Consider the following 24,230-nt stretch of genomic DNA (forward strand, 5'->3'; position numbering starts at 1 on the left):
TAGTCATTTGCTCCAGTGACACATTCCTTCCCTGCTACTAGCATTTAGTTAGGCTTGGATTCAACAAGTTTATGAAATTCCAGAGATTTCCACAAATCCAAATTTCTACGTTAGATGTACAACGAGCCATGAAACTGGATCTCAATGTCATTTTAAAGATGCTGCAATATTACATATCATTGTTACTCATTCAAACAAGACAATCTTTTACTAAAACTAAGTCAAATTCACTCCTTGGTCTGTAGACATGCTGAAATCCATGAATCTGAGAATTTGGAGAAAAGACTATCATTCTGGAGATTCAAGGGAACTATGACACTTTCACCGTGGCACAAAGAGACCAGTCATCCTTACTTCACTAGGCAAACTCTTCCTGATAGCATGTATCAAGTTGGATATGATTTCCCTTGGGAAAAGCCTGTTCCCAACCCATGCTGCTTTGTATAGTCTGATCTGCTTTAATTGATCACATCAATTACAGGGAAGGAAAAACCTTATCTTTCTACCAGTTGATCTCACAGTGAGTCCCCAAATGCTATGCCCACCTTAGAATCTGTAGGCCATCTTAAAGCAGCAAGGGGACAGAACAAATAACCAAAATGGCCCCAGGCAGACTCAACAGAATCTCTCCAGGTTTCTCCCCAAGGCATCAATAATGGCTCCTGTACTGTGGGATTCTTATTCCAGTTTGTAGAAACTGAATGTCTAGGAAAGGGGTGATCTTTTCTAACGAGAAAGAAACTGGGTGGGACAGGTGGAGAAAAACTTTTTTTTTTTTGGTTTTACGAGACAGGGTTTCTCTGTATTGTTTTGGAGGCTGTCGGACCAGCCCAGCCTCGAACTCAGAGATCAGCCTGCCTCTGCCTCCCGAGTGCTGGGATTAAAGGCGTGCACCACCACCGCCCGGTTGGAGAAAAGCTTAATACCAAATATCTGTAAATCCCATCAACCATGACACAGCTTCTTTCTTCCACTGAATAAATGTTATCTAGTGGAAAGCATGCTCACAAAGCGGGCAACACTAATGCATAGAACCACCGGGAGATTCAGAAACAGACTCTTCCCAGGGGAGCTCTTATCCAAGTTGATACAAACTATCAGGATGAGTTTTTCACTTGAGTTGCCCGTTTCTGCCTTCCCAGTGCTGGGCTGGGAATTGAAGGTGCTGTACCATGCTTAGCACTGTTTTTTTAAAATCATGACAACTGCTACTGCAAATTACAAACATTTTGTGAACTAAATTAGCCAAACATAAATGTGCATGCGCACACACACATACACAGATACAACAGGTATTAATGTGCAATAGAAAAACTAATCTCTAACTATGGAAAACTCCTCACAGAATGTCTCATAGGATATTCTTGGGATTGAGGTTGTAAAGCTTTATTCGAAGGGAATCCTGACTTAGAAATTGCACTCAGTCATCTGGCTTAATATATCACTATTAAATAGCACGCATTTTTACATAGTAGTCGGCGTAAATTTATCATGTTAACTTCAGAAGCATAGTAAGTTGCTTTCACCGAACGCAGACATTCTATAAACTGGACAGTGGGAGTTGAGGGCAGGAGAAACAACACAGGATCCACATTCTCTGGGAAAGTACACATTGTGGGTGACACCTAGATACCACTGCTCAAGTATCCTAAGTTTGTTTCTTGTTTAAGGTAATTGTATGCATTTAGAAAATCTGCCTCAAATTCGTGTTAAATAAATGCTGCTGAAATCAGAAAGATACTAATTTTTCCTTTTGGTTCAATATAAAATAGCCATTGATTCTACCAGTGACTAGCACCATTGTCACTGTTTGCCAAGGTGACAATACTAGAAGGCATCACAGACATAGCAAGACATCTTCACTAGCAATTATCTCCAAATTATGATCAAGGTGTCAACTCAAGCATCATTTTTCTCTCCACTAAAAGCAAAACAAATAACAACCGAGTTTTAAGGTTTATTACCTGGCATTAAGAAAGAAAACACCTGTTTTTAAGTACAACAGACCCAATTATCTTAAATAGGAACACCCTTCTCATCCAGCAAAGTACTAGAACAAAGGGAACATCTTGACTCTGATACTGCTCTGCATTCCTGGATGACATGACATCAAGGTCTATATGCTGTGTCCCACAGATGGACACTGGAAGGTCATCTCCGTGGCCCAAGAAGTGCCATATTAAACACGGTGGGGTGACAACTGGAGTCTCAAATCCAGTATGAGTTCAGCAAAGAAGAGCATTTTCCCCACAGCAATGAGACCAACCAGTAAAAACCAACAAGGGCCATGCACGTTTCTTGTTAAATATTGTTTAACAAGCATTTTAAACAATGAGGTTAATTCCTGGAAGAAAGGTTATGGGTTTCTTTCCTTCTCTGTGTTGCAGGGTCTCTGATCAGAGTCAGTTCTGAAGGGAGGAGTTAGCACACACAGTGTTATTTTATTCCCCTAGCATGGGCAGAAATGCTTTTCATTTTAAAGCTCATTCCAGAGATTCAACTTTTATCTTTACTCCTTTACAGGCAGATAAGCATAAAGCATAAAAGAGAATACATGACAGCCTCTAGCTTGGTGAGTCAACCTCTCCTTTCATGGAGAAAGCCCAAGGGTTCCAACAACATATCATATCTCCATCTGCCTGGTACAATGCAGAACCTCGGCTCTCTGCAAGGACAGAGATCCCAGCTGAAAAGTGCAATAAGAACAGAGAAGACACATGACCCACACATTCAAAGCCAGTCTTTTCAACAAAAGCCACATCAACTCAGATAGCTTTTAAAGTTGACATTAACCATACTTACCAGTCAGAATCTCGCCATAAGAGGGGAAATCTTCAGAAAGTGACACTTACTGTCTAAAAGTGTCTGTAAGCATGTAAAAAGCAGTAGTATTCTGTCTGCCCCCACAGATTAGCATTGAACACTCACAGCTACTGAGTTAGACAAGAAAAATGAGTACATGAAGCTGGGATTGTCTTGACTAGCTGTTGCCTGCCGGAGATGAATTCTCATTGGGTTTGGTTCTCACAAAGTAGCACTCATATTTCCACAGCGACGGCTACCACTTCCAAGACAAGAGCCAGAAAAGCAAGTAAAAGGATATATGAGCATGTTTACCTAAATCTGTTGCTGTATGTGAAACAAAATCACACATGCTTTTGATAACAAAATAGCAGCACCATCCTCAAATGTCACAACACAGCCATCATTTTGTGCACACAGCACTCAAGCCAATGTGTTGAGATTTGTTACTTTTATACAGTTAACGACAACAAACTATTCTTAAAATCCATCATGGAAGAGTTTCCCAAATGAAAAGAATGATTATGGACCAGCTCCATGAAGGCAGGAATTAATTTTGGGTCACCCAATACCTGACGTAATGTAGGGGCCCAATAAACTTTCAGTGACGACATGGACATATTAGAAGACAGACAAAACATGTTTTTCTCAAGTTGTTGGAATCGTTGCCATTTATTTACAATAAAGCCCCACTGAACACATGTTACGTCACACTAGGTGAAACAGAAAAACACAAAAGGAAGAGTTTCTTGGGTTTTTATTATTGTTCAAGGCTGTATAGACACAGTTTTGAATATTTGTGTAAAGGTTCAGAAGAAGGTAAACATCTAAATTTGCTCAGGTGTTTAGGTAAGCATAACGAGAGTGAGGCTGTTCTGCTTTCAGTCGTATGACGAAGCATTCCTTTGGCACACAATATCAAACACGAAAGCTTAGAAACACATTCAACTGAAAAACGTCCTTTTGTGCTAATTGTTTGGCACCCCAGAAGCCATCTATTAAGAGAGCAGACTTCAAGATCATGGTCATATGATGTCCGGGGGGGGGGGGAATGAAGCAAATAGCAGCATGAGGGTGTTTTGAGAATTTGGTTCTGAATGCTGTCTCTGAAAGACGCCAAGATAAAACCAGGAGATGGCTCTGGACACCCCCACATACCTCCACACACAACAGGAGCAAACAAATGCAACAGTAAAAGAACAATATGAACTCACTAACTAGGTTATAGGCAGTTGCCAGAGAAAACCTTTAGGGAAGAGTATTTGGGGGAAGGGAGAAGAACTGGCCACTTACTCGGAGGGTCTCTGGCCAAAAGAGTCAAAAGAAATAACATTGACTTGAACTAGAGGTAGGAGAACACAAAAGGCCGGCCCGGAGTCACCTAGAAGAGCGAGGAGGCCAATGGCTCGGCAAATGTGAGTAGCTTGTAGTGAAGAGACACTAGCTTTGAAACTCTCCAGACACGTGTGTTCACGGGGTCCAGGGATATGGAAATACAAGGCAAAAAACTCAACAAGTTCTCAGACTTTTAAAATGCCCACAGCTACCATATTGCCTGCCTAGCCGCCCATTCCTCTTTCCCGGCTCTTAAAAACTGGAGACCAGCGATAAAAACTGGAGACTAGAATCAAAAGGGCTTTGCTGACCAAGCGAAGGTCAGGATTCTGCAAACTGAATCTCCGCAGATACCAGGAAGCTCTGGCATGACTGATTTTCCAGGTCATGACATATCCCAAAAGATTCAAATGCCTTAAGGGAAAGGCCACTCACTAACCAAGAGGCAAAGGAGAAAGCTTGAAAAACAAACAAACAAACAAACAAAAAACCGCAAGCACATGTAATGCTGCCTCCAAGATTCACTTCTGGACAGTTGCCAACTTTTTAGCATAAGGGGAAAAATGTTCTTCTGGGCCCATGTATCATTTCTTCATGCTACTTTGGTGAAATTAGAAGAAGAAAAAAAAATCGGATAGCACAAAAAGCATATAAAAAAACCCAGGATATTCTCCACCTGCACAACCCCTAACCAGAGACAACAAAATGTTTCGCTTTACTGCGGAGGTAAAATTAGTGGGAGGTAGAAAAGAAAGACAAGCTTTAAAAGAATGAAGTTTCAGGCAAGACACACTTAGCTACATGGGCCAAGTACTAGATTCTGATAGCTCCATTCTAGCAAAGAACTGGTCCACATGGATCTAATTCTTGAGTCCCAAAGGAGTTGTGACCCAAAGATCTTTGAAGACAGTTTTACAGAGCTTAAAAAGCTTGAATTGGATTAACTCTTTTACTTCTGCATGTATGCAGTTTCCACTTTGAGAGCACCGTTCAATTTCTGTTGAGCATATTCCTTTGAAATAACGGCAGGATTACCTTACACACCGCATACTGCATACATGCGACCGCAGAAGGTGGAATAGGCTAGTGGAACCTGCCACCTGAGGAGGTGGGCTTAATGCAGTCAAGGCTGAAGGCTTCGGGAAACGGGATTAAAAAGGCACTGAACAACTCCAACGCTTAACGCTGCACTCATTTCATTTAAAACATCGATACAGACCTCCCCCACGCAAAGTAGGACATTTTACCTGTCGTACCAGATCCAGAGCAGGATGGGAAAAGACTTCTAGCGATCCAAGCCTTGTTCCAAATTTAAATCAAGAATCCCAAGGGAGTGAAAGGCGACTTCGGGGAGGTCCATTCTGTATGCAGGGTGTGAGGACCGGCTGCCCTCCCGGAGAGAGATACTGAGGGTCCCCCAGGACTAAAGTGACTGTGGACTCTAGCGGAGTCCCAGTGTCAGACCCTATCCCAAGTTCTGCGACCCGCGTGGCCTCTGTGGATCGCACACTCCTGGAGTGCGAGTCAGCTAGCGGCACCGGGACCGACGAGAGAGGGAGGGTGGCAGCTCAGGGTGCAGCCCAGAGGGCGAGGGTCAGAGGCTGCAGCCCGCGCCCGCAGTACCCGGACGCTCACTCACTCATCTGCCGGAGCGCGGCCTCCAGCTGCTCACAGCTGGACGCGGCCTGGAAGGCTTGCGCCCCACCGCTTCCCCCTCTGGTCCCCCGCGCACTCTCTGCAACTTACTGGGGCAGCTCCCGGGCCGCGCGACGGGGACGGGGACAGGGACTGGGACTGGGACCGGCGAGCGAGCGGCTGCAGCGCGCTGGGGATCCCAAGCTCCAGAAAGCTGGAGGAGCGGTCGCCACCTTCCAGGTCGGCGCAGACAGAAGCTCCCGCAGCCGCCGCGCTGCAGAAGGCGGGCTCGGCACGTGGACGCCCCTCTGAGTAGGGGCGGAGGGGCGGGGAGATGGGCGGGGCTATGGGTCGTCCCGCCCCCTACCCTCGTGCTCGGGACCCCCGCCGGGAGCGCTTGTCTCAGCCGCGGCCCCGCGCCAAAGCTCTAGGATGGCGGTGTCCCGCTCCGCGCCTCGGTGTGCCCAGGAGCAGGCTGTGCACACGTGGTTCTGCCCCAGCTGCTGGCTGGGTGGGCGTGGGTCTGAAAAACAGAGCTTTACCTTTTTAATCCCGTTTCCCTTGGCAGAGCCCAATCTCAGGGGCATTTCTGAAGTTTCTTGTAAGCAGGATTTTGTCTCTTACTACTGAGAATTGGGAACATAAGGGTAATAGTATATGATGATAATAGACCGGAAGTGTTGGTCAAATAGCACCACTTCCTCTAAGGAAATAAAAACTCGAGGACTCCAGACTTGTGACTAGGCAGGCAGTCATGGTTATTTGGAAGTGGGTTTTAAGAAAATGATACTTGGTATTTCCTAGCCAGTAAAAGCAGAAGTTACACAATGAAGGTTTCACGTTTGGTGCTATTTTGTTTACTTTAGGAATCTCTGATAAGATTAAAGTTACAATGTGAAACTTTTATTTTAACACAAAACAAAGCAGAACATTGGCCCAGAATAGAATATTATTGCATATTTTTATGGCTTGGTGGGAAGGGCTTCTCTTTTCAACTTTATATTGTGAAGGTCTCTTTATTCAACTTCTACTAATAATGTTAGTTACGTGCCCGCTCATGTGATGCCGTACAAATGCAAATTTCTAATCATCCTTTAGAGCGTACCTCTCTGGGAAAATGTGAATAGTGTAGCGTTTGCTCCAGAAATGGTACATGCATACACGCTGTGTTACCATCCTCAGAGGTAATGTATCCAATGAAGTTCACCATGGTTCTCAGTGAGGAATTCCAAGTCTTTAGATAGGCACAGAGAGCGACTACGAGGAAACCGAGAGCAAATGTGCTAAAGAATAAAAGCGACCAGCATAGACACATTACATTTTATCACAGATGCTCTATGCAAACTACCCTTAATGACATCTTGTGAACTAATACGCGTGGACACTGACACCAAACACCCACTCAAACTCAGTTCCATACTTCTCAAGCCTCAAGATACCGCATTGATTTTTATAAGGATAGCAGATCTATTGTTAAAAAAAAAAACTAAGCGTTTTTTTTTTTTAATACAGGGTTTTGTGACTATCATTCTGCAATGGATGGTCATGCTGGGTTATTCCAACCTCAGAACAAGGTTGATTTTTGAGTCAAGGTAGGTTGGGATCCCACAGTGCCTGCCACTGCTATCTTCTAGCAGGACTGAAGAATTGGCCCTTACAGGCCTGTGGGAACACCAGACCTTGAGCAGAGACCCACTTCCCCTTCTGCCTGGGAGTAGGCAGCTGTAAGACAATGTTTACTAAAAACATGTTTACTAAAAACGATACAATAAGTTCCTGGAAAAGGCCTTCCCACGGAAACCGCCCTGACCTCGACCTTGTCCAAAGACTAACCGCACCTTCAAAACCCACACATATCCACCTCTGGGGTCAGGGCAGAACCAGCCAGGGTAGAGGAGAGAGCAGAAGCTTCTCTGGTGGGAGCCTTTCTTAGGAAGTTTTCTTGAGCCTTTTTGGGGCCTGCTTAAAGTTTTCTTTACATCATTGAACAAGTCTCTGTGTTGTCAATCCCCGACACCCTCCGCATGTTCTCGGACACAGGCCGCGCAGCAGACGCGACACAGGCCAACCTTAGGGTCACACACCGTTACGATAGAGAATTCCACTCTTTAACATGAAAACTCAGACCTTCAGGAGTTGACCCTCAGTAGCTGTGCTTTTACACAGATAGTCCCAGGAAAAAAACAACTGACTTGCACCGCAGAACTTATTTCTTAGTAAAATAATAAGGTTTTTGCCTAGTCATCCAGATACGAGACCTACACGGGTATCCCATCACATAAAACTCAAATGACCAAGGTGATAGAACATTGAAACACTGTCTTATTGCCTGAGAAGAACCCCTCTTCCCCTGAATACAGCCCATAGAGTGACTCTGAGCAGACTCTTTCTATTATCTTGCCTGCTGCACTGTCTTTAATTTTAAAAGCTGGGTGTCGAGTAATCAAGACTTGCCTGGAACTCATTATGTAGACAAAGATGATCTTGCCCTCATCCCAAGTGTCAGAACAATAGGACTATGTTACCACAAATTCTTTATACTGTCTTTGAATCACTGGCCTGTCACCTCCATTTCTAAGTATAGAAATACCTTTTTTTTTAACATTTGACACATCATTCACCCATATATTTTTATTTAAGTACATTATGACATCCAAATGTATACTTAATCAGAGATTATGTTGCAGTACAATGAGTTGAAACAAAGTGATCTATTATCTAGAAATGGCCAGTTCTGTCACAATACCATTGATTGAGTCAACATGATTTGGATGTTTCCTGAAGCTTCTATATATGGTGTCTACATGGAACTAATCAGAGGTATTTCTCTGTGAGACAAAAAAATAAACAAGTCACTTATAACAAATTTCTAGCATAATGGCTAGGAAGTTTGACACACTAATCTTTAATGTCATGCATAACCGATATCATATTTTCTGTGTGAAATAATTGATTAACCCTAAATCTTGCATCATATCTTTGGTTATTTCTCAACTTGCAAAAGATGTGTGGATGTAGAAAGAGTGGGATCCACAGATCTAGTATTAGACTCTAATATAGACTATGACAGATACAAGAAAACACAACAGGAGGTTTTGAAAGCAAGTTAAATCTTATGTCTGTAAACCTCCCCCCCTTAGGAATGAAAGAGTCCAACATGTTCTTTTTTGAGGACAACCCAGGCTGTCATCTTCCAGATTTCACAAACATTTGTGCACATCTGAGCGCCCAAGGATTGATGGAATTACAGGGAATTTCAAGGGACTTTCATGAATGAATAAAACCCATGCCCTGTCCTACCACTCTTGTCAAGCCCAAAGGCATTCTCAGGCCCACAAATGAGGATTTCATTTAAGATCAAATGAGTTGATTCTTACAAGTTCCAGTTTATGGCTGTATTATCTTCAAGCTGCTTCAGTGAATACAAACTAAAAACATTTGCCATTTTGTGCACTGATTTGATGTTGAATAGTGATGTTTGGGTCATAACAAAATAAGACTTGAATAAACACTAGACTAGAGGTCTAGCCAGTACAAATTAGAGGGCTCTCAGGCTGCTGAAGCTCTTCACTACCCTTTAAAAAAACACATTTAAAGTCAACTTTCCATTGAACCTGGTTCACTTTTACCATCACTGAAGACCAAGTGTGAAATACTGAGTATGGAGAAGGGTGACAAGGTTGAAAAAAAACATTCAATACGTCTTTATGATGACAAGTTATCTTTAATCTTTTTCTGCCTTTTTTTTTGACTGAGACCAAGTTAAGGTTTTGAAACAGTTTTGAGTCCCAACAGTACTTTCCCTACAAATTTCCCTGTGTTCTGTCACTTGGCTTGTTGCTGAGTTTTCTTTACATTGGCCATTAATCAAGAATTGCCCAGATCTCCACCCAACCTTGTGCTGGTTTCTGTTTCCTTCTGCCAGGATTCCTGCTGGGTCTGTATCTGCTGGGGAAAGTCAGTTTCCTCAATCCAAATGTCTTTAGTTACTGTGGAGCTTTAAAGACCCAGAGCTAAGCTTTAGAAAAGATCTTAGCTGATCCAAGTCCTCCTTCCTCCCTCAGCAATGGTCACTGTTCTCGAAGTCTCTCCACTCCACTTCTAACAGATCTTCTGCTCCCACACACATTGTATCTCCTGTTCTCCACTCTGCTGCTTCTTGAAATACATCTAGGCTCTCCTTGGTTTCTGTGATCTCTTAGTGTTTCTTTTGCAAACCTGATAACTTTTTGTTCTGCATACTAACTGTGGTCTTTTGCATATTAATTCTTGAATCATTCTAATATTCATCACACTCTTGGCTGTCATCTATTCCTTGGGCTTAGCCATTTTGATGGTATCAGTCCCAAAAGCCACTTTGCCTCAGTTCTTATCTTTGCTACAAATTGTGTGACTTGGATAGAAAAAAACAACTTGTAAAAAAATTAGGTTGCTTAAAACCACAAACTCATGTGCTGGGCAGTGGTGGCACTCACCTTTGATCCTAGCACTTGCCAGGCAGAGGCAGGCAGACTTCCTGGTTTAGGACCATCCTGGTCTATATAGTGAGTTCTAGGACAGCCAGGGATACACAGAGAAACCCTGTCTCAAAAAAAAAAAAAAAAAAAGAAACACAATCCAAAAACAAACAAATTAATTTCTTTCTTAGATTATCTTTCTACATCTTTCTTCTTAAACATTATTCTTGAGATGAAAGCTATTTCAAATCACACTGAATTTTAAAAACTTAGAATCAAAGCCATGCAAAATGATTCATTAATATTTTTTCATGCTGATAACTTATTGGAATACTACTTTGAATATACTAGGCTACCTATAGATATGATTAGAATGAATTTGACTTACTCCTATGTGTCTTTTTCAGTGTGATCTACTTTATTGTGGGTAGCACTCACTTGACAACAAGTTATGCTGGATTAGGCGCTATGACATAAATGAAAAGAAATTGAAAGAAAAAGAAATATTAGTCCTCCTTCAGGTCTGAAGACACACTGAGTCGATAAAGCCCTGAGAATCAAGTAAAGACACAAGTAGTGGACCAAGAAAACAGTAGCTCTGTGGAAGATCAAAGGAGGAAGTTGTCAGGGGTGCTCTTCTGTAGAAATGGAGTTCCAGGCTGGGCGGTGGTGGTGCACGCCTTTAATCCCAGCACTCGGGAGGCAGAGGCAGGTGGATCTCTGTGAGTTCGAGGCTGGGCTGGACTGATAGCCTCCAAAACAATACAGAGAAACCCTGTCTCATAAAAACCAACAAAACAAAACAAAACAAAACCAAAAAACAAAACAAAAACAAAACAACAAAAAAAAAAGAAATTGAGTTCCAGAAGACCCGGAAAGGATAGATAACACTTCTGAATCTGTGGAAGAAAAAGAAAGAGATTCTGGGATGCTGGGATGGAGGAGGAGTTAGGGGAACTGAGTAGGCTTGGGATAGGATGTGTAAACCAAAACAATGTAGGTGAATGCTGTGGCTTTGTTTGAACTGGGTCCACACATGTCCTTTGTGTCTGTGAATTCAGGCAACTCCACAATGGCTTCTATGCATCATTGCTTTCTTCCTTTCTTAAGCACATTCCAAACCTGAATGGAAAATAAAGATATCTATGCTGTAAGCCAAATCTTTTCCCTCTTCTGACCATGGATTCTAATATGTGCCCCAAATGTATGTAGATAGTGGTACTGCTGTATGCGTTCTCTCAAATGTATGTAGACAATGATACTGCTGTGTGTAATCCCTAAGCCTTTGGAATCAATTGCCCAACTTCTGAGGTGAATGAACATAGTATTTATTTAAATAATCACTTGGATAGATTCACCATTTATTGTGCTTTTTCTCAGTAGTAGCACCCCAAATCCATTCCCTAGAAAGCTTCTCAGTCTCGGGGAAGCTTGGGTGGATGGTCTACCTTACTCACTCAGCCATGTTTCCAGATGTCTTTGGTTTTCATTTCTAGGCACCTCCCTCCTGCCAATGTGATGGCCAGAGCAAAATGACAGAGAAAACAAAGCTGTTCTAAGGGGAACATAATGGTTTTAGCTCACCATGTCAACACTGGCTTCATAGTCTTTTTCTCAGCCTTATTTTATTTTGGGGGCTACTATGAGTAAGTGTAAAGTTCATGTTAGAGTCAGTCATCTTCCATTTAAGAACACTTCACTGAGGATCTATCTGCAGGGAGGAAGATGTCATCCACTGATCAAACAAAAAGGAGGATGCTTCAGTCCCAAAATATAGGAATGAGTTCTATCTGCAATGCGCTTGTCTGTTCTTAGAGGCCCTGTCAGCTTCTTTGTCCATTCGTTCCTTCCTTGGTCCTCTGAAGCCATGCTTTTCTCAAGTTCCAGGCTGGCAAAAGGGCAGCATCAAAATGACGTGAAATCCCCTTGTGAGGTCAATGAGGCAGATTCAATTCCAAATTCTGAGACCACACACAATTACCGAGCCTCCACGTCCTAAAGGAATGAAGCATAGTAGAAAATGACAGGCAAGCAGTAGAACTTTTAAGATACGGAAGAGGACCCTTACCCAGTCTTGCTATCTACCTCATACATCTGTATAGCTAATTATAATAGAACCATTTGCCCAACCTACAAAAAAGTAACAAAGTTCCAATTTCCTCTTAGCAACAGCTCCTTGGGTAGTGCTGTGAATTCCAGTCTGAAAGCACCAATTTGGAAAAGGTTACTGTCTGGCACCTTCCAGGTCTTCTCTGTAACCTCATTAGAAAAATTCTTTGAGATCAAACCGTGAAAACTAAATTATCCTGCAGTGATGAGAGGAAGGGAGAGGGATCCTTGCTTGGTTCCTTGTTCTGTGCAGCTTTGATATCTTTAATAGTCTGGCTTTGACTCACAGGATCGGTGCTTCAAAATACCCTGTGAGCTGGTGATGTGTGTGTGTGTGTGTGTGTGTGTGTGGTCCCAAGGGTCTCTGGGTGGTGAATGCATCACTGTATCTTTTTAAGTTGCTCTCTGTGTTTCTTTTATATTGAGATTGGCAGGGACTGATACTCCTCAGCACAGTAAGCAATCGCCCTTGAAATTCTGTATCCCAAATGGAGCCTATTTTAATAATGAGTCTGGTCCACCCATTGCTTTGCTTTGCAACAAGTCTGAGCTAGCTGACTCAGTTGGGAGGCCGGCTAGGTATCTTTCTCAGCTACACTTTAGAGCTGGAGGTATGGGCTCCAAGGCTGTTTATTCCTAGTCTCAATGATAAGTAAAACCGTGTTGTGTGTGGCTACTGGGCCTTTTCTCCTGAAACTTTTAGGGGAGAATGTGCTCTTGTGTGATTTTTCCTGGGGCAAAGTTGTGAACAAATGTCTGTTTACCCCAGAAAAGACCCTGAAAACAGACCAAAGAAATAATTCCACCTTGATGAAACATTGAGTCTATTGGGCTTCCCCGCCCCATCGCAGGGGGATGGGTGAGGTGCTGGTCACAGGACCATGGGTAATCGCAGAACAGCTACATCACATTAAAGCCCCACCCAAGTGTGGAGTGTGACCTCCAGAAACGTAGACAGATGGAGTCTCCACTTTGTTAACCTTTCACCTCCCGGGTCCGGCTCCTAGGCATCCTAACACCCGTCACCCCCAAGACCATGTACCACTGGGTAGGATCACATACACGCGAGCATTAGGGGGCACAGGAGGGAAGGACTAGGAAGTTGCTGTGATCACAGGTAAGGGTCTGCCAACCATCCAGAGACTGGTTCCTGAAGAAATACTAACAGGCCTCATGCAGTGAGGATGGCTTGTGGATAATCACAGCTGCTCTAACTTAAAAATGGTAGCGAGCGAGTGGTAACAGGATAGAGTTCTACAACATGTACATTCTTGTGTTTTATCTGAATTAGAGGGTGGAGGAGGGAGGGAGGGAGGGAGGAAGAGAGGGAGGGAGGGAGATAGGGAGAGAGAGAGAGAGAGAGACAGACAGACAGACAGACAGAGACAGAGACAGAGACAGAGAGAGAAGAGAGAACCAGGAAGGCAGAGGCTTCTTCTCTGATATTTTCATAAATCAAATTCTGGAAAGGGGATCATTAAATAAAGATATGATTGCAGATCAAAAAATCATGTTAGTCTGACATGCTTAACTAAACATATGCTTTTTGAGCATGAATCTTTACAAGTATATTATATAGAGTTTATTATTCCAATGACAGAGGGATAATGGTACTTAATTTTTCTAAATGATTAAGAAATACCATGAACAAGTTAAACTGCAAAGGACTTTTCTTCCATCGGTTCATATCTCCATTGGTCTAAAATTCAGTGCAATTTAAGGTCTAAAAAGTCTCTTAATTCTAAACAAATACCACATGGTCTCACTCATATAGTGAATATGAAAAAAATGACACAGAAGTTGAGAATAGAATCGTAGGTACCAGAGGCCTTGGAGAGTAGAGATGGATAGAGGCAGAGAGACTGAGAGAGTAAATTGGCAGGGAGAGATAGGAAAAGCCGATCAGTGTGTTCTAAGTTACAATTGGATAGGAATAAGAAACTCCAATGTGCTGTTGCAGGAGGGCAACCAGCCATAACAATAATGTATAGAGCATTTAAAGCACTAAAAGGAGTTCGAAGGCTCTCAACTCTCAGTGAATGATATTTGAGAAGATGATATGCTTAAATGCTTTAAGCAATATTCATTGTATACATTCATTAAAACATTATATGTATCCCATTAATATAATTAATAATAATAATAATAATAAACGAGTATGGGTACTTTGTGTGCATGTATGTCTTTCCATCATGTGCATGCCTGAAGGTGCTGATAATTGAACCTGGGTCCTCTGGAAGAACACCTAGCACTCTTTACCATTGAGACACCTCTCCAGCCTAATAAAATATTTTTATATTTCACTTAAAAGACAAAGTAAATTCAGGGGCTTGGAGATGGCTCAGTCAGTCAAGTGCTTGCTGCATGAGCATGAGGACCTGGGTTCAATCACCAGCACCCTGCAAAGCAGCCAAGCTTTCCAGCACATACCTGCAACCTGAGCACTGGGGAGGCACAGGAAAGAGGATTCCACCCATGGCATCTGCTGGCCAGCCAGTGTAGCCATATCAGGCAGCATCGGGTTAGTGAAAGACGCTGTTTCCAAAAGGAAGTTAGAGTGTGATTGTGTTAGACTCTCTCCTCCGTATGCACATACATGAACCTGTACACGTGGGTACATACACACAAATTAATGATAATAATACTTCCTATCCAGGTGTGGTTGTACACACTTGTAATTTCAGCACTGGGGAAGCAGAAGCAGGGGGATCAGGAGTTCAGGCCATCATCAACTATGTTGTGAGTTCAAGGTCAGTCTGGGTTGCATGCGACCCTGTTTCAAAAGTAAGTAAAAAAATAAGTAATAAAACAGATAGAAACTTGTAATTCTCAGGTGATGCATGTAAATAATATGGCACCTTGCAGTTCATTTGAATATCAGTGTGTTGGAAGTACATGGGGCAGGGAGGCCATTAGGACCGCATGGTGCTTTCTCTTGGGAATGAGATGTCTCTGTTGGAACGGGATTGGTTGTGCTGAGAGTGCATCATAGTGAAGTGAATTTGGCTTCCTTGGCCTCTTCTCTTGCTTCATTTTCTACTCTGTGACCTATTCTATACGCACAACTAACTACTCTCACATATGTGTGCATCCAATGACATCACTGCCCTGTAATAATTCAGTCAAACTCACCTCATCCTGGCTGACAGGATGGAGCCCATATTGAGCTTTCATTCTCCAAAGCTGTTAGTTAAATAATCTCTTTTCTCTATAACTTACAAAGCCTCGGATATTTTGATATAGTGAAACTCGATATGCTAATACACTAGGGTTCTAGAGGACTGGCCGTTTTAAAGCTCGTTTCTCTGCCCAAAAATTCCTTAAACAATAGTTCTATCTATGGGGCCACCTTTGTGTGTCAGCAGCAGCGATGGCCAGAGTGTGACCCGTGACTGCTACTGGCCCAATGGAATTGGGAGTTGTGCTTATAGCACCAGTGTCTAGCATCTTCCTAGCATGACTACCATTTAAGGAACCTCGACACAAAAAGCAACCCAGAAGAAAAATAAGACAGGAGGAAAATTCTTGAAATTATATTTTAATTTTAAATGCTTAACCATGCTGTGTTAGGTTTCTGTTGCTGTGATAAAACACCATGACGGAAAGCAACTTGGGGAGGATGGGTTTATTTGTCTTCCAGTTTATAGTCCATCATGAAGGGAAACCAGGGCAGGAACTCAAGGCAAGAACTTGGAGGCAGGAACTGAAACAGAGATCATAGAATAAGTTGAGTTTTGTCTTGTTCCCCATGGTTTGCTCAGCCTGCATTCTTTTTTTGGGGGGGGGTTCGAGGCAGGGTTTCTCTGTATTGTTTTGGAGCATGTCCTGGAACTCACTCGCTAGACCAGGCTTGGTCTCAAACCCACAGAGATCCACCTGCTTCTGCCTCACGAGTGCTGGGATTAAAGGCGTGTGCCACCACTGCCCAGCTTCAGCCTACATTCGTATACAACTCAATACTCCTTTCCCAGGGCTGGCAGCACCCACAATGGGCTGGGTACTCTCATATCAATCATTAATCAAGAAAGTGCTCCTACAGACTTGCCTATGAGCCAATGTGAAAGAGGCATTTTCTTGATGAGGTTCCTTCCTTTCTGTTGACCCTAGCTTGGATCAAGTCAACAAAAAGATTAATCAGCACACATGCTATAACATCTATAGGCTTGTGATCATTATTAAGAATTTACAAAAACTTACTCAGTTTTTAAAAATTAAATGTGTTTAATCACAAAGCTCGGAAAACCTCGTGGACTTCATGCGGAGGCTGCAACCTCATATTCCCATGATGCCACATAGTCAACATCAAAATGTTCATCTTGCCAGATATTACATACTAACTAGTGATCTGGTAGGAGGTAAGCCGTTGAACTGAGCATGGAACACACACACACACACACACACACACACACACACGGGGGGGGGTGGAGACAGACACAGAGAGAGAGAGACAGAGAGAGACTCAGCCAGCCAGCCAGCCATGACAGTGTCTGTTGAATTGCTATGGGGAATCTCATTGCCAGTTACTGAGTTTACTCATGCAATCATGCAGCCAATGGAAATACATCAAAATTAGTATTAAGCCCCCAAAGCTACTCACTGTAAGATTTCCTTTTAAAGATGCTACTTTGTTGTTCATTTTTAAACAGATATAGACCTAAAAATTACATAGGCAAATTTCCCATGAGAATCTCTAGTTGTTTGTGTGGGAAATGATACAAAGGAGTTTATTAGCAACAAGATTGTGCAGGCTCATCAGAAAGTAAATCTTTTTAATCCAGTGCATATTCTAATCCTCCTGTATGAATTATGCGAATAAAATCTTTGAAGTATTGTTAGAGAGGCAATCCTGACTAAATTGAATCTGACAGTCCCTTTTTATCCAGATCCGATGTGCTTAGACTGGGAGGCGCATATAGAATCATAGAGGATCCTGCTTTAAAATATGACTCAATGGGTGCATTCAGTGTTAGAGAAAGCCACTCAGGACAGCAAAAGCTGCATGAGTAAAAGCTGCTTCAACAGCCATACCTCTAACTTTTTTTTTTTTGTGTGTATGTGGATATGTGCGTGTGTACTTGGGGTAAGCATCGGTTTTACAGGCTGTTTCCTATCACTTCATATTTAGGAAAGCTTGACGGCCATGTGTTGTTATTGTATTTTGCATGTATATGCACATTTTCACATGGATGTGCATGTGTGCATGTGAGCAGATGAATAGAAACCTTTGGTCACCAGTGGGTGGCATCCCCCAGTCACATTCCACCTTTTTTTGAGACAAGGTCTCTCAGTGAATCTGGATATAGTTGTGTCTGTGATGCCTCACTCATAGCTGTAGCCATGAGCTACCATGCCTAGCTTTTTATGTGGGTGCTGGAGATCTGAACTCAGGCCCCTGTGCCTGTATGGCAAACACCTTACCAACTGAGGCATCTCCTAGGCTGTTACATAAATAACCTAAGGTTAACAGGAATATGCAAGGAAGTAGACAGTGATTTTGCAAATCCATGTTGTAGCCCTATAAGGCTAGGCTGCTTGTACCTTGTGTAACCCCAGTAGGTTTCATCACTGTGGGCTACATTTTGAGAAGTAACTCTTTGTTAATACAGACTATAACATTATCATCCAAAAATGTTATTGCCAATTTTATGTGTATGTGCCTGTGTGTGTGTGAATGTGCTTATGCACCTGTGGATAAGCATTTAAAATGGGCTTTTAACATGTGTGAAGTTTCCTAACTTTTGGACTTGCAGCAAGGCAGCATTCATGCCATGGTCAGGGATAAAAAAGGGAGGATAAAGGGGCCCAAGTTCCAATATTCCTTTCTTGTCCATGAACTGAGAGTTCTCCCACTAGGTCCAACTTTTTGAAGTGTCTGCCATTTCTCAATAACACTGTGGACTGAGCTTTAACACACAGGCTTTTGGAGAACACTCCAGGTCCAAACAATAGCAATCAGTAAACATGTGTCACTGTCTAGGGCAAGCCCCTTGCTAAAGACGTTCAGGATAGACTTCCCTGAACATACCAGCTGCTTTCTTCTACATGGAAACGAGGGCTTCACTTTTGCTTACTCACCAATGGGTGTGAGAAGCTGAAAGGGTAAAGGTACAGTTTGAGATTTATTTCATATGGGAAACTAATAGCTGTGGAGAGAGGGTGAGTCAGTTTTCCTTAAGGGTGTGGCCCCAGACAGGTCAATCAAGCTCCGGAGTTAGCCTCACAACCAACAGTGTCTGAACATCACAAATGTGACATGAGAGGCTTAAAAATAAACATAAGGCATAAAGTTGGATGGATAGGGAGTTGGAGGCAGATCTGGGAGCAGTTAGGAGAGAGGGATGGATATGCTCAAAATACATTGGAAGTCTCAAAAATTAAGAAAAACATTTAAAAGAGAAAATAAGTATGTTTGCATTGTGACTTGAAAATAATTTATTGAATAATCAAATAAGATGTTTTTATCATAAAATTTCAAGACACATAAATGTAACACTACAAGGAGAGAAAAACAAGAAAATGGCTGAATATTGTAATGTACGTTAGTCATACTACAACAAAATAGACCTATGCATTCCAATAAAACTATAACCTGCTGAGGAGAGGAGGGAGCTTGTGGGGAGGGACTAGGAGGAGAGGAAGGAAGGGAATAAAAGACCACAGACATCAAAAATTGCTTTGGCAATTTGTACCTGATTCAGAAGAGATATTGCTTTCCAAGATCATTTTGTCTCAGAAAGAACAAGGAACAAACAGGTCCCAGGCAGGAGTGACTTTCAGGAATTTCATCCTAAGAGAGTCACAAGGGTTGAACTTTGAACAGAGAAATCTGTACAAGGAAAATTAAAATAACCCCCTCTTCTTAGGATGAATGAAAACTGCCAAACTAGATAGGATCTTGGTGATAGTGCGTGCGCGCGCGCACACACACACACACACACACACACACACACACACACACACGTGTGGATGGAGTACATCTGTGGATGGAGGTGCTCGTTTGCCTCCAGGGATTTGCCCATTCCCACCTCCCATCCCGCCTTGCAGTGCTAGGATTATGCATGCCAATGTACTTTTTTTTACATGGTTTCCAGGAATATGAACTCCGGTCCTCACACATGCAAGGCGGTGCTTGCCTGACTGATCCATCTCCCCAGTCTCTGTTGTAACCTTGAGGTTTTATCCAGAAGAAAGAGAAATGACGAAGAGCAGCTGTCGAGAGAAAAGGAAGTGAGATTTTGGTAGGGAGCTAGGATGTGGAGAAGACTCTCAAGAGAACAGCATCAATCCACAGAAACACATCGCCCTGAGCAATAAGGCACTGGACTCTTCCTACTGAGCATAGGTGACAATGGTGGACCTTCAAGACTCAGGATCTTAGAATGGGAACTGTTTGGAAGGTGGTTCAATAGTCTAGGCAGGAAATGCTGTGTAAAAACAAATTCTTTTGTCTCTCTGGTGTTTTTTTCTTTTTTCTTTTTTCCTACACAGGTTTCCTCTGTGTAACCCAGGCTGTCCTGGAACTCACTCTGTAAAACAGGCTGTCCTCTTTTTATATTTTGGTTTTGGGTTTTTGGTTTTTGGAGACAGGATTTCTCTATATAACAGCTCTGAATCTCCTGGAACAAGCTCCGTAGACTAGGCTGGCCTCGAACTCATAGAGATCCATCAGCCTCTACTTCCCAACTGCTGGGATTAAAGGCGTGCATCACCACCATCCAGCACAAATTCAGTGGAAACATAAAATTCATTGACCAGAGCACATTAAAATTTGTGGAAATGTAGTTTGAACATATTCCTTGTGAAAAGTGACTTAGTTCACAGCCACATCTGTGGAGTCACGTGAGGATGCACAAAGGGTAAGAAATGCTTTGAACATGATGAATACGTAAGAGCATTCAGCATGAGATGGGAGCTCAATTAATGTCAGGAGACTAATACAGAGTGGATAACTACAAATATAAGTAATATGGAGGAAAAGCACACACACAGAAGACAAGTCTCACTCAACACTAGAAAAGCCATACAAAAGAGAAACCCTACAAACATAAAAAATGTGTGTATGTGTGGGGGAATCCTTTTTCTAGAAATCATCACTCAGAAACCACGAGAAATCCCTAAAGATGAGAAAGTGTATATATATGCATGTTATACACATGGTAAGTCCTTCAAACAAAGCTTAGTCTTCATTCACCAAAAAGTATTTATATGGAACAAAACTGTACAGGTATAAGGATTGTGCAGAAGTTTTCATTTAGTAGCCAAAACTTGTGGAATACCAGAGAATATGCAGGCAGGAGATAGATAAATGGAGACTGTGCAACAAGGCTTTTGCCCAGGAGTCAAATGCCATGAACATGAGAAAATTCATAATGGAGAGGAGACTTATGAATGAGATCTATGTGGTAGTACCTTCTCCCAGAGGATAAACTATTCCACATAAAATACATACTAAAAAAATCTCAGGGGTGGGAGAAGAAGCTGGAATTGACATGTGAAGAAAGCATGTTTCTAATTTAAATAAAAATATGTTGAAAAAACTTAAAACGGTATAATCAGAATAAATAGAAGTCATAAAGTCTCAAAACAATTTTCAGGTACTTCAAATATAAGCATAACCAACAGAATACAGGAGATGAAAGACAGATCTCAGATGTTAAAGATACACTAGGGGAAATAGATTCATTGACCAAAGAAAATCTCTAACACAAAATATCCAGGAAATATGGGACACCGTGAAAAGACCAAACCTAAGAATAATAGGTATAGAAGGTGAAGAAATACACCTCAAAGGGGGCAGAAAACATATTCAACAAAATCATAGAAGAAAACTTCCCCAACTTAAAGAAAGACATGCCAATGAAAGTACAAGAAGCCTACAGAACACCAAATAGAGTGGACCACAAAAAGAAATCCCCTCTCCACATAATAGTAAAAACCCTGAACATACAGAATAAAGAAAGAATATTAAGAGCAGCAAAGGAAAAAGGCCAAATAACATACAAAGGCAAACCTATCAGAATCACACCTGACTTCTCCATGGAAACTCTGAAAGCCAGAAGGTCCTGGATAGATATTCTACCAACACTAAGAGACCATGGATGCCAGCCCAGACTGCTATACCCAGCAAAGCTTTCAATCACTATAGACAGAGAAAACAAGATATTCCATGACAAAACCAGATTTAAACAATACATAGCCACTAACCCAGCCCTGCAGAAAGTTCTGGAAGGAAAACCCCAACCAAAGGGAGTTAACTACAACCAGAAAAACATAGGCATTAGATAATCCCACCTTACCAACAGCCAAAAAAAAAAAAAGAGGTGGAAATCCGCATATAATTCCACCACCATCAACTATTCCAAAACACACAAGAATGAGCAATCTATGGTCATTAATATCCCTCAATATTAATGGTCTTAACTCGCTCATAAAGAGACAAAGGCTAACAGAATGGATCTGAAGACAGAACCCATCCATTTGCTGCATACAAGAAACATACCTCACCCTCAAAACAGACATTACTTCAGAGTTAAGGGTTGGGAAAAGATTTTCCAATCAAATGGACCCAAGAAACAAGCAGGGGTAGCAATACTAATATCTAACAAATTAGATTTTAAAGGAAAATCAATCAAAAGAGATAAAGGAGGGCACTTCATACTCATCACAGGAGAAATCCACCAAGATGGAGCCTCAATTTTGAAAATCTATGCCCCAAATACAAAAGCACCCACATTCATAAAAGAAGCATTACTAAAACTCAAATCACATATAAAGCCCCACACACTTATAGTGGGAGACTTCAACACCCCACTCTCACCTCTAGACAGGACTACCAGACAGAAACTTAACAAAGAAGCAAAGGAACAAATAGAAGTCATGACCCAATTGGGATTAGCAGACATCTTTAGAACATTCCACCCAAATAAAAAAGTATACATTCTTCTCAGCACCACATGGAACCTTCTCTAAAATTGACCACATACTTGGCAACATATCAAATCTCAAAAGGTACAAAAAAATTGGAATAACTCCATGCACCTTATCGGACCACCAGGTGTTAAAATTAGAATTCAACAACAACACAAATTGCAGAAACTCTACAAAATCATGGAAGTTGAATAATGCACAATTGCACCATTCCTGTGTCAGTGAAGAAATAAAAAACGAAATTAAAGACTTCCTAGAATTAAATGAGAATGAAGACACAACATACCAAGACTTATGAGACTCTTTGGAAGCAGTGCTATGAGGGAAGTTCATAGCACTAAGTAACCACATAAAGAAACTGGAGGATAGTTACACTAGAGAATTAACAGCACAACTGAAATCTCTAGAATACAAAGTAGCAAATTCACCCAGGAGGAGTAGACACAAGGAAATAATCAAATTGAGGGCTGAAATCAATAAAGCAGAGACTAGGAAAACAATACAAAAAAATCAATGTAACCAAGTGTTGGTTCTTTGAGAAAAATCAACAAGATAGACAAATCTTTATCCAAACTTACCAAACCACTGAGTGTGAACATGCAAATTAACAAAATCAGAAATGAAAAGGAGGATATAACAACAGATACTGAGGAAATCGAGAGAATAATCAGGTCATACTTTGAAAACCTGTACTCCACACAATTTTAAAGTCTAAAGGAAATGAACAATTTTCTGGATAGATATCACTTGCCAAAATTAAATCAAGAACAGATAAGCAATTTAAATAGACCTATAAGGTAATAGAAGCAGTCATCAGAATTCTTCCAAGTAAAAAAAGTCCAGATTCAGATGGTCTCAATGCAGAATTCTACCAAAAATTCAAAGAACAGCTTATACCAATTCTTCTCAGAGTATTCCATGCAATAGAAGCAGAAGAGTCTTTGCCAAACTCTTTCTACAAGGCTTCAATAACCTTGATACCCAAAGACACAACTAAGAAAGAGAACTTCAGAGCAATATCCCTCATGAACATTGATGCAAAAATACTCAATAAAATACTGGCATATCAGATCCAAGAACACACCAGAAAATTCATCCACCATGATCAAGTAGGTTTCATACCAGGCATGCAGGGTTGGTTCAACATACAAAAATCCATCAATGTAAGCCACCATATAAACAAGCTGAGAACAAAAAAAAATTACATGATCATCTCACTAGATTCAGAAAAAGCCTTTGACAAAATCCAACACCCCCTCATGATAAAGGTCTTGGAGAGATCCGGGATAACAGGAACTTACCTCAACATAATAAAAGTTATAAACAGCAAACCAAAAGCCAACATCAAACTAAATGGACAGAAACTCAATGCAATTCCACTAAGATCAGGAACAAGACAAGGCTGTCCACTCTTTCCATACCTCTTCAGTATTGTACTTGATGTTCTAGCTAGAGCAATAAGACAACAAAAGGAGATCAAGGGGATACAAATTGGAAAAGAAGAGGTCAAACTTTCACTATTTCCAGATTATATGATAGTTTACATAAGTGACACAAAACACTCCACTAGGGAACTCCTGCAGCTGACAAATACTTTCAGCAAAGTGGCAGGATAAAAGATCAACTCAAGAAAATCAGTAGCCCTACTATATACAGACGATATAAGGGCTGAGAAAGCAATCAGAGAAACATCACCCTTTAAAATTGCCACAAACAACATAAAATACCTTGGGGTAATGCTAACCAAACAAGTGAAAGACCTGTATCATAAGAACTTTGAGTCTTTAAAGAAAGAAATTAAAGAAGCCCTCAGAAAATGGAAAGACCTCCCATGCTCTTGGATAGGTAGGATCAATGTAGTAAAATTGGCAATCTTACTGAAAACAATATATAGATTTAACCCAGTCCCCATTAAAATCCCAGCACAATTCTTCACAAACCTTGAGAGAACACTAATCAACTTTG

At 41.5% G+C, this 24,230-nt stretch overlaps 1 protein-coding gene and 1 long non-coding RNA gene across 4 annotated transcripts in view; both read right to left on the reverse strand.

Annotated features, from left to right (window-relative positions):
- Slc7a2 (solute carrier family 7 member 2) overlaps positions 1 to 6,384 on the reverse strand; it is a 57,897-nt gene extending 51,513 nt beyond the window's left edge. Inside the window, exon 1 of one of the 3 annotated variants that reach the window (XM_013110805.3) lies at positions 6,315 to 6,384. In XM_013110805.3, coding sequence (XP_012966259.2) covers positions 6,315 to 6,359 — 45 coding nt within the window. In that variant the 5' untranslated portion in view covers positions 6,360 to 6,384. Of the gene's footprint in view, positions 1 to 5,384; positions 5,824 to 5,883; positions 6,048 to 6,314 lie in introns of those variants that run through there. The other 2 variants (XM_005066643.4, XM_013110806.3) reach the window with 2 other exon arrangements.
- Positions 6,385 to 15,860: 9,476 nt separating this feature from the next.
- Positions 15,861 to 19,512, reverse strand: LOC110340301. Its single transcript, XR_002382083.2, has 3 exons — positions 19,419 to 19,512; positions 19,028 to 19,125; positions 15,861 to 16,041 (listed from the first exon to the last, which is right to left on the reverse strand). It is a non-coding gene; the product is annotated as an uncharacterized LOC110340301 (long non-coding RNA).
- Between the last annotated feature and the right edge of the window lie 4,718 nt (positions 19,513 to 24,230).

The sequence above is a fragment of the Mesocricetus auratus genome, unplaced genomic scaffold, assembly GCF_017639785.1.
Source record: "Mesocricetus auratus isolate SY011 unplaced genomic scaffold, BCM_Maur_2.0 Super-Scaffold_100026, whole genome shotgun sequence".
Lineage (NCBI taxonomy): Eukaryota > Metazoa > Chordata > Mammalia > Rodentia > Cricetidae > Mesocricetus > Mesocricetus auratus.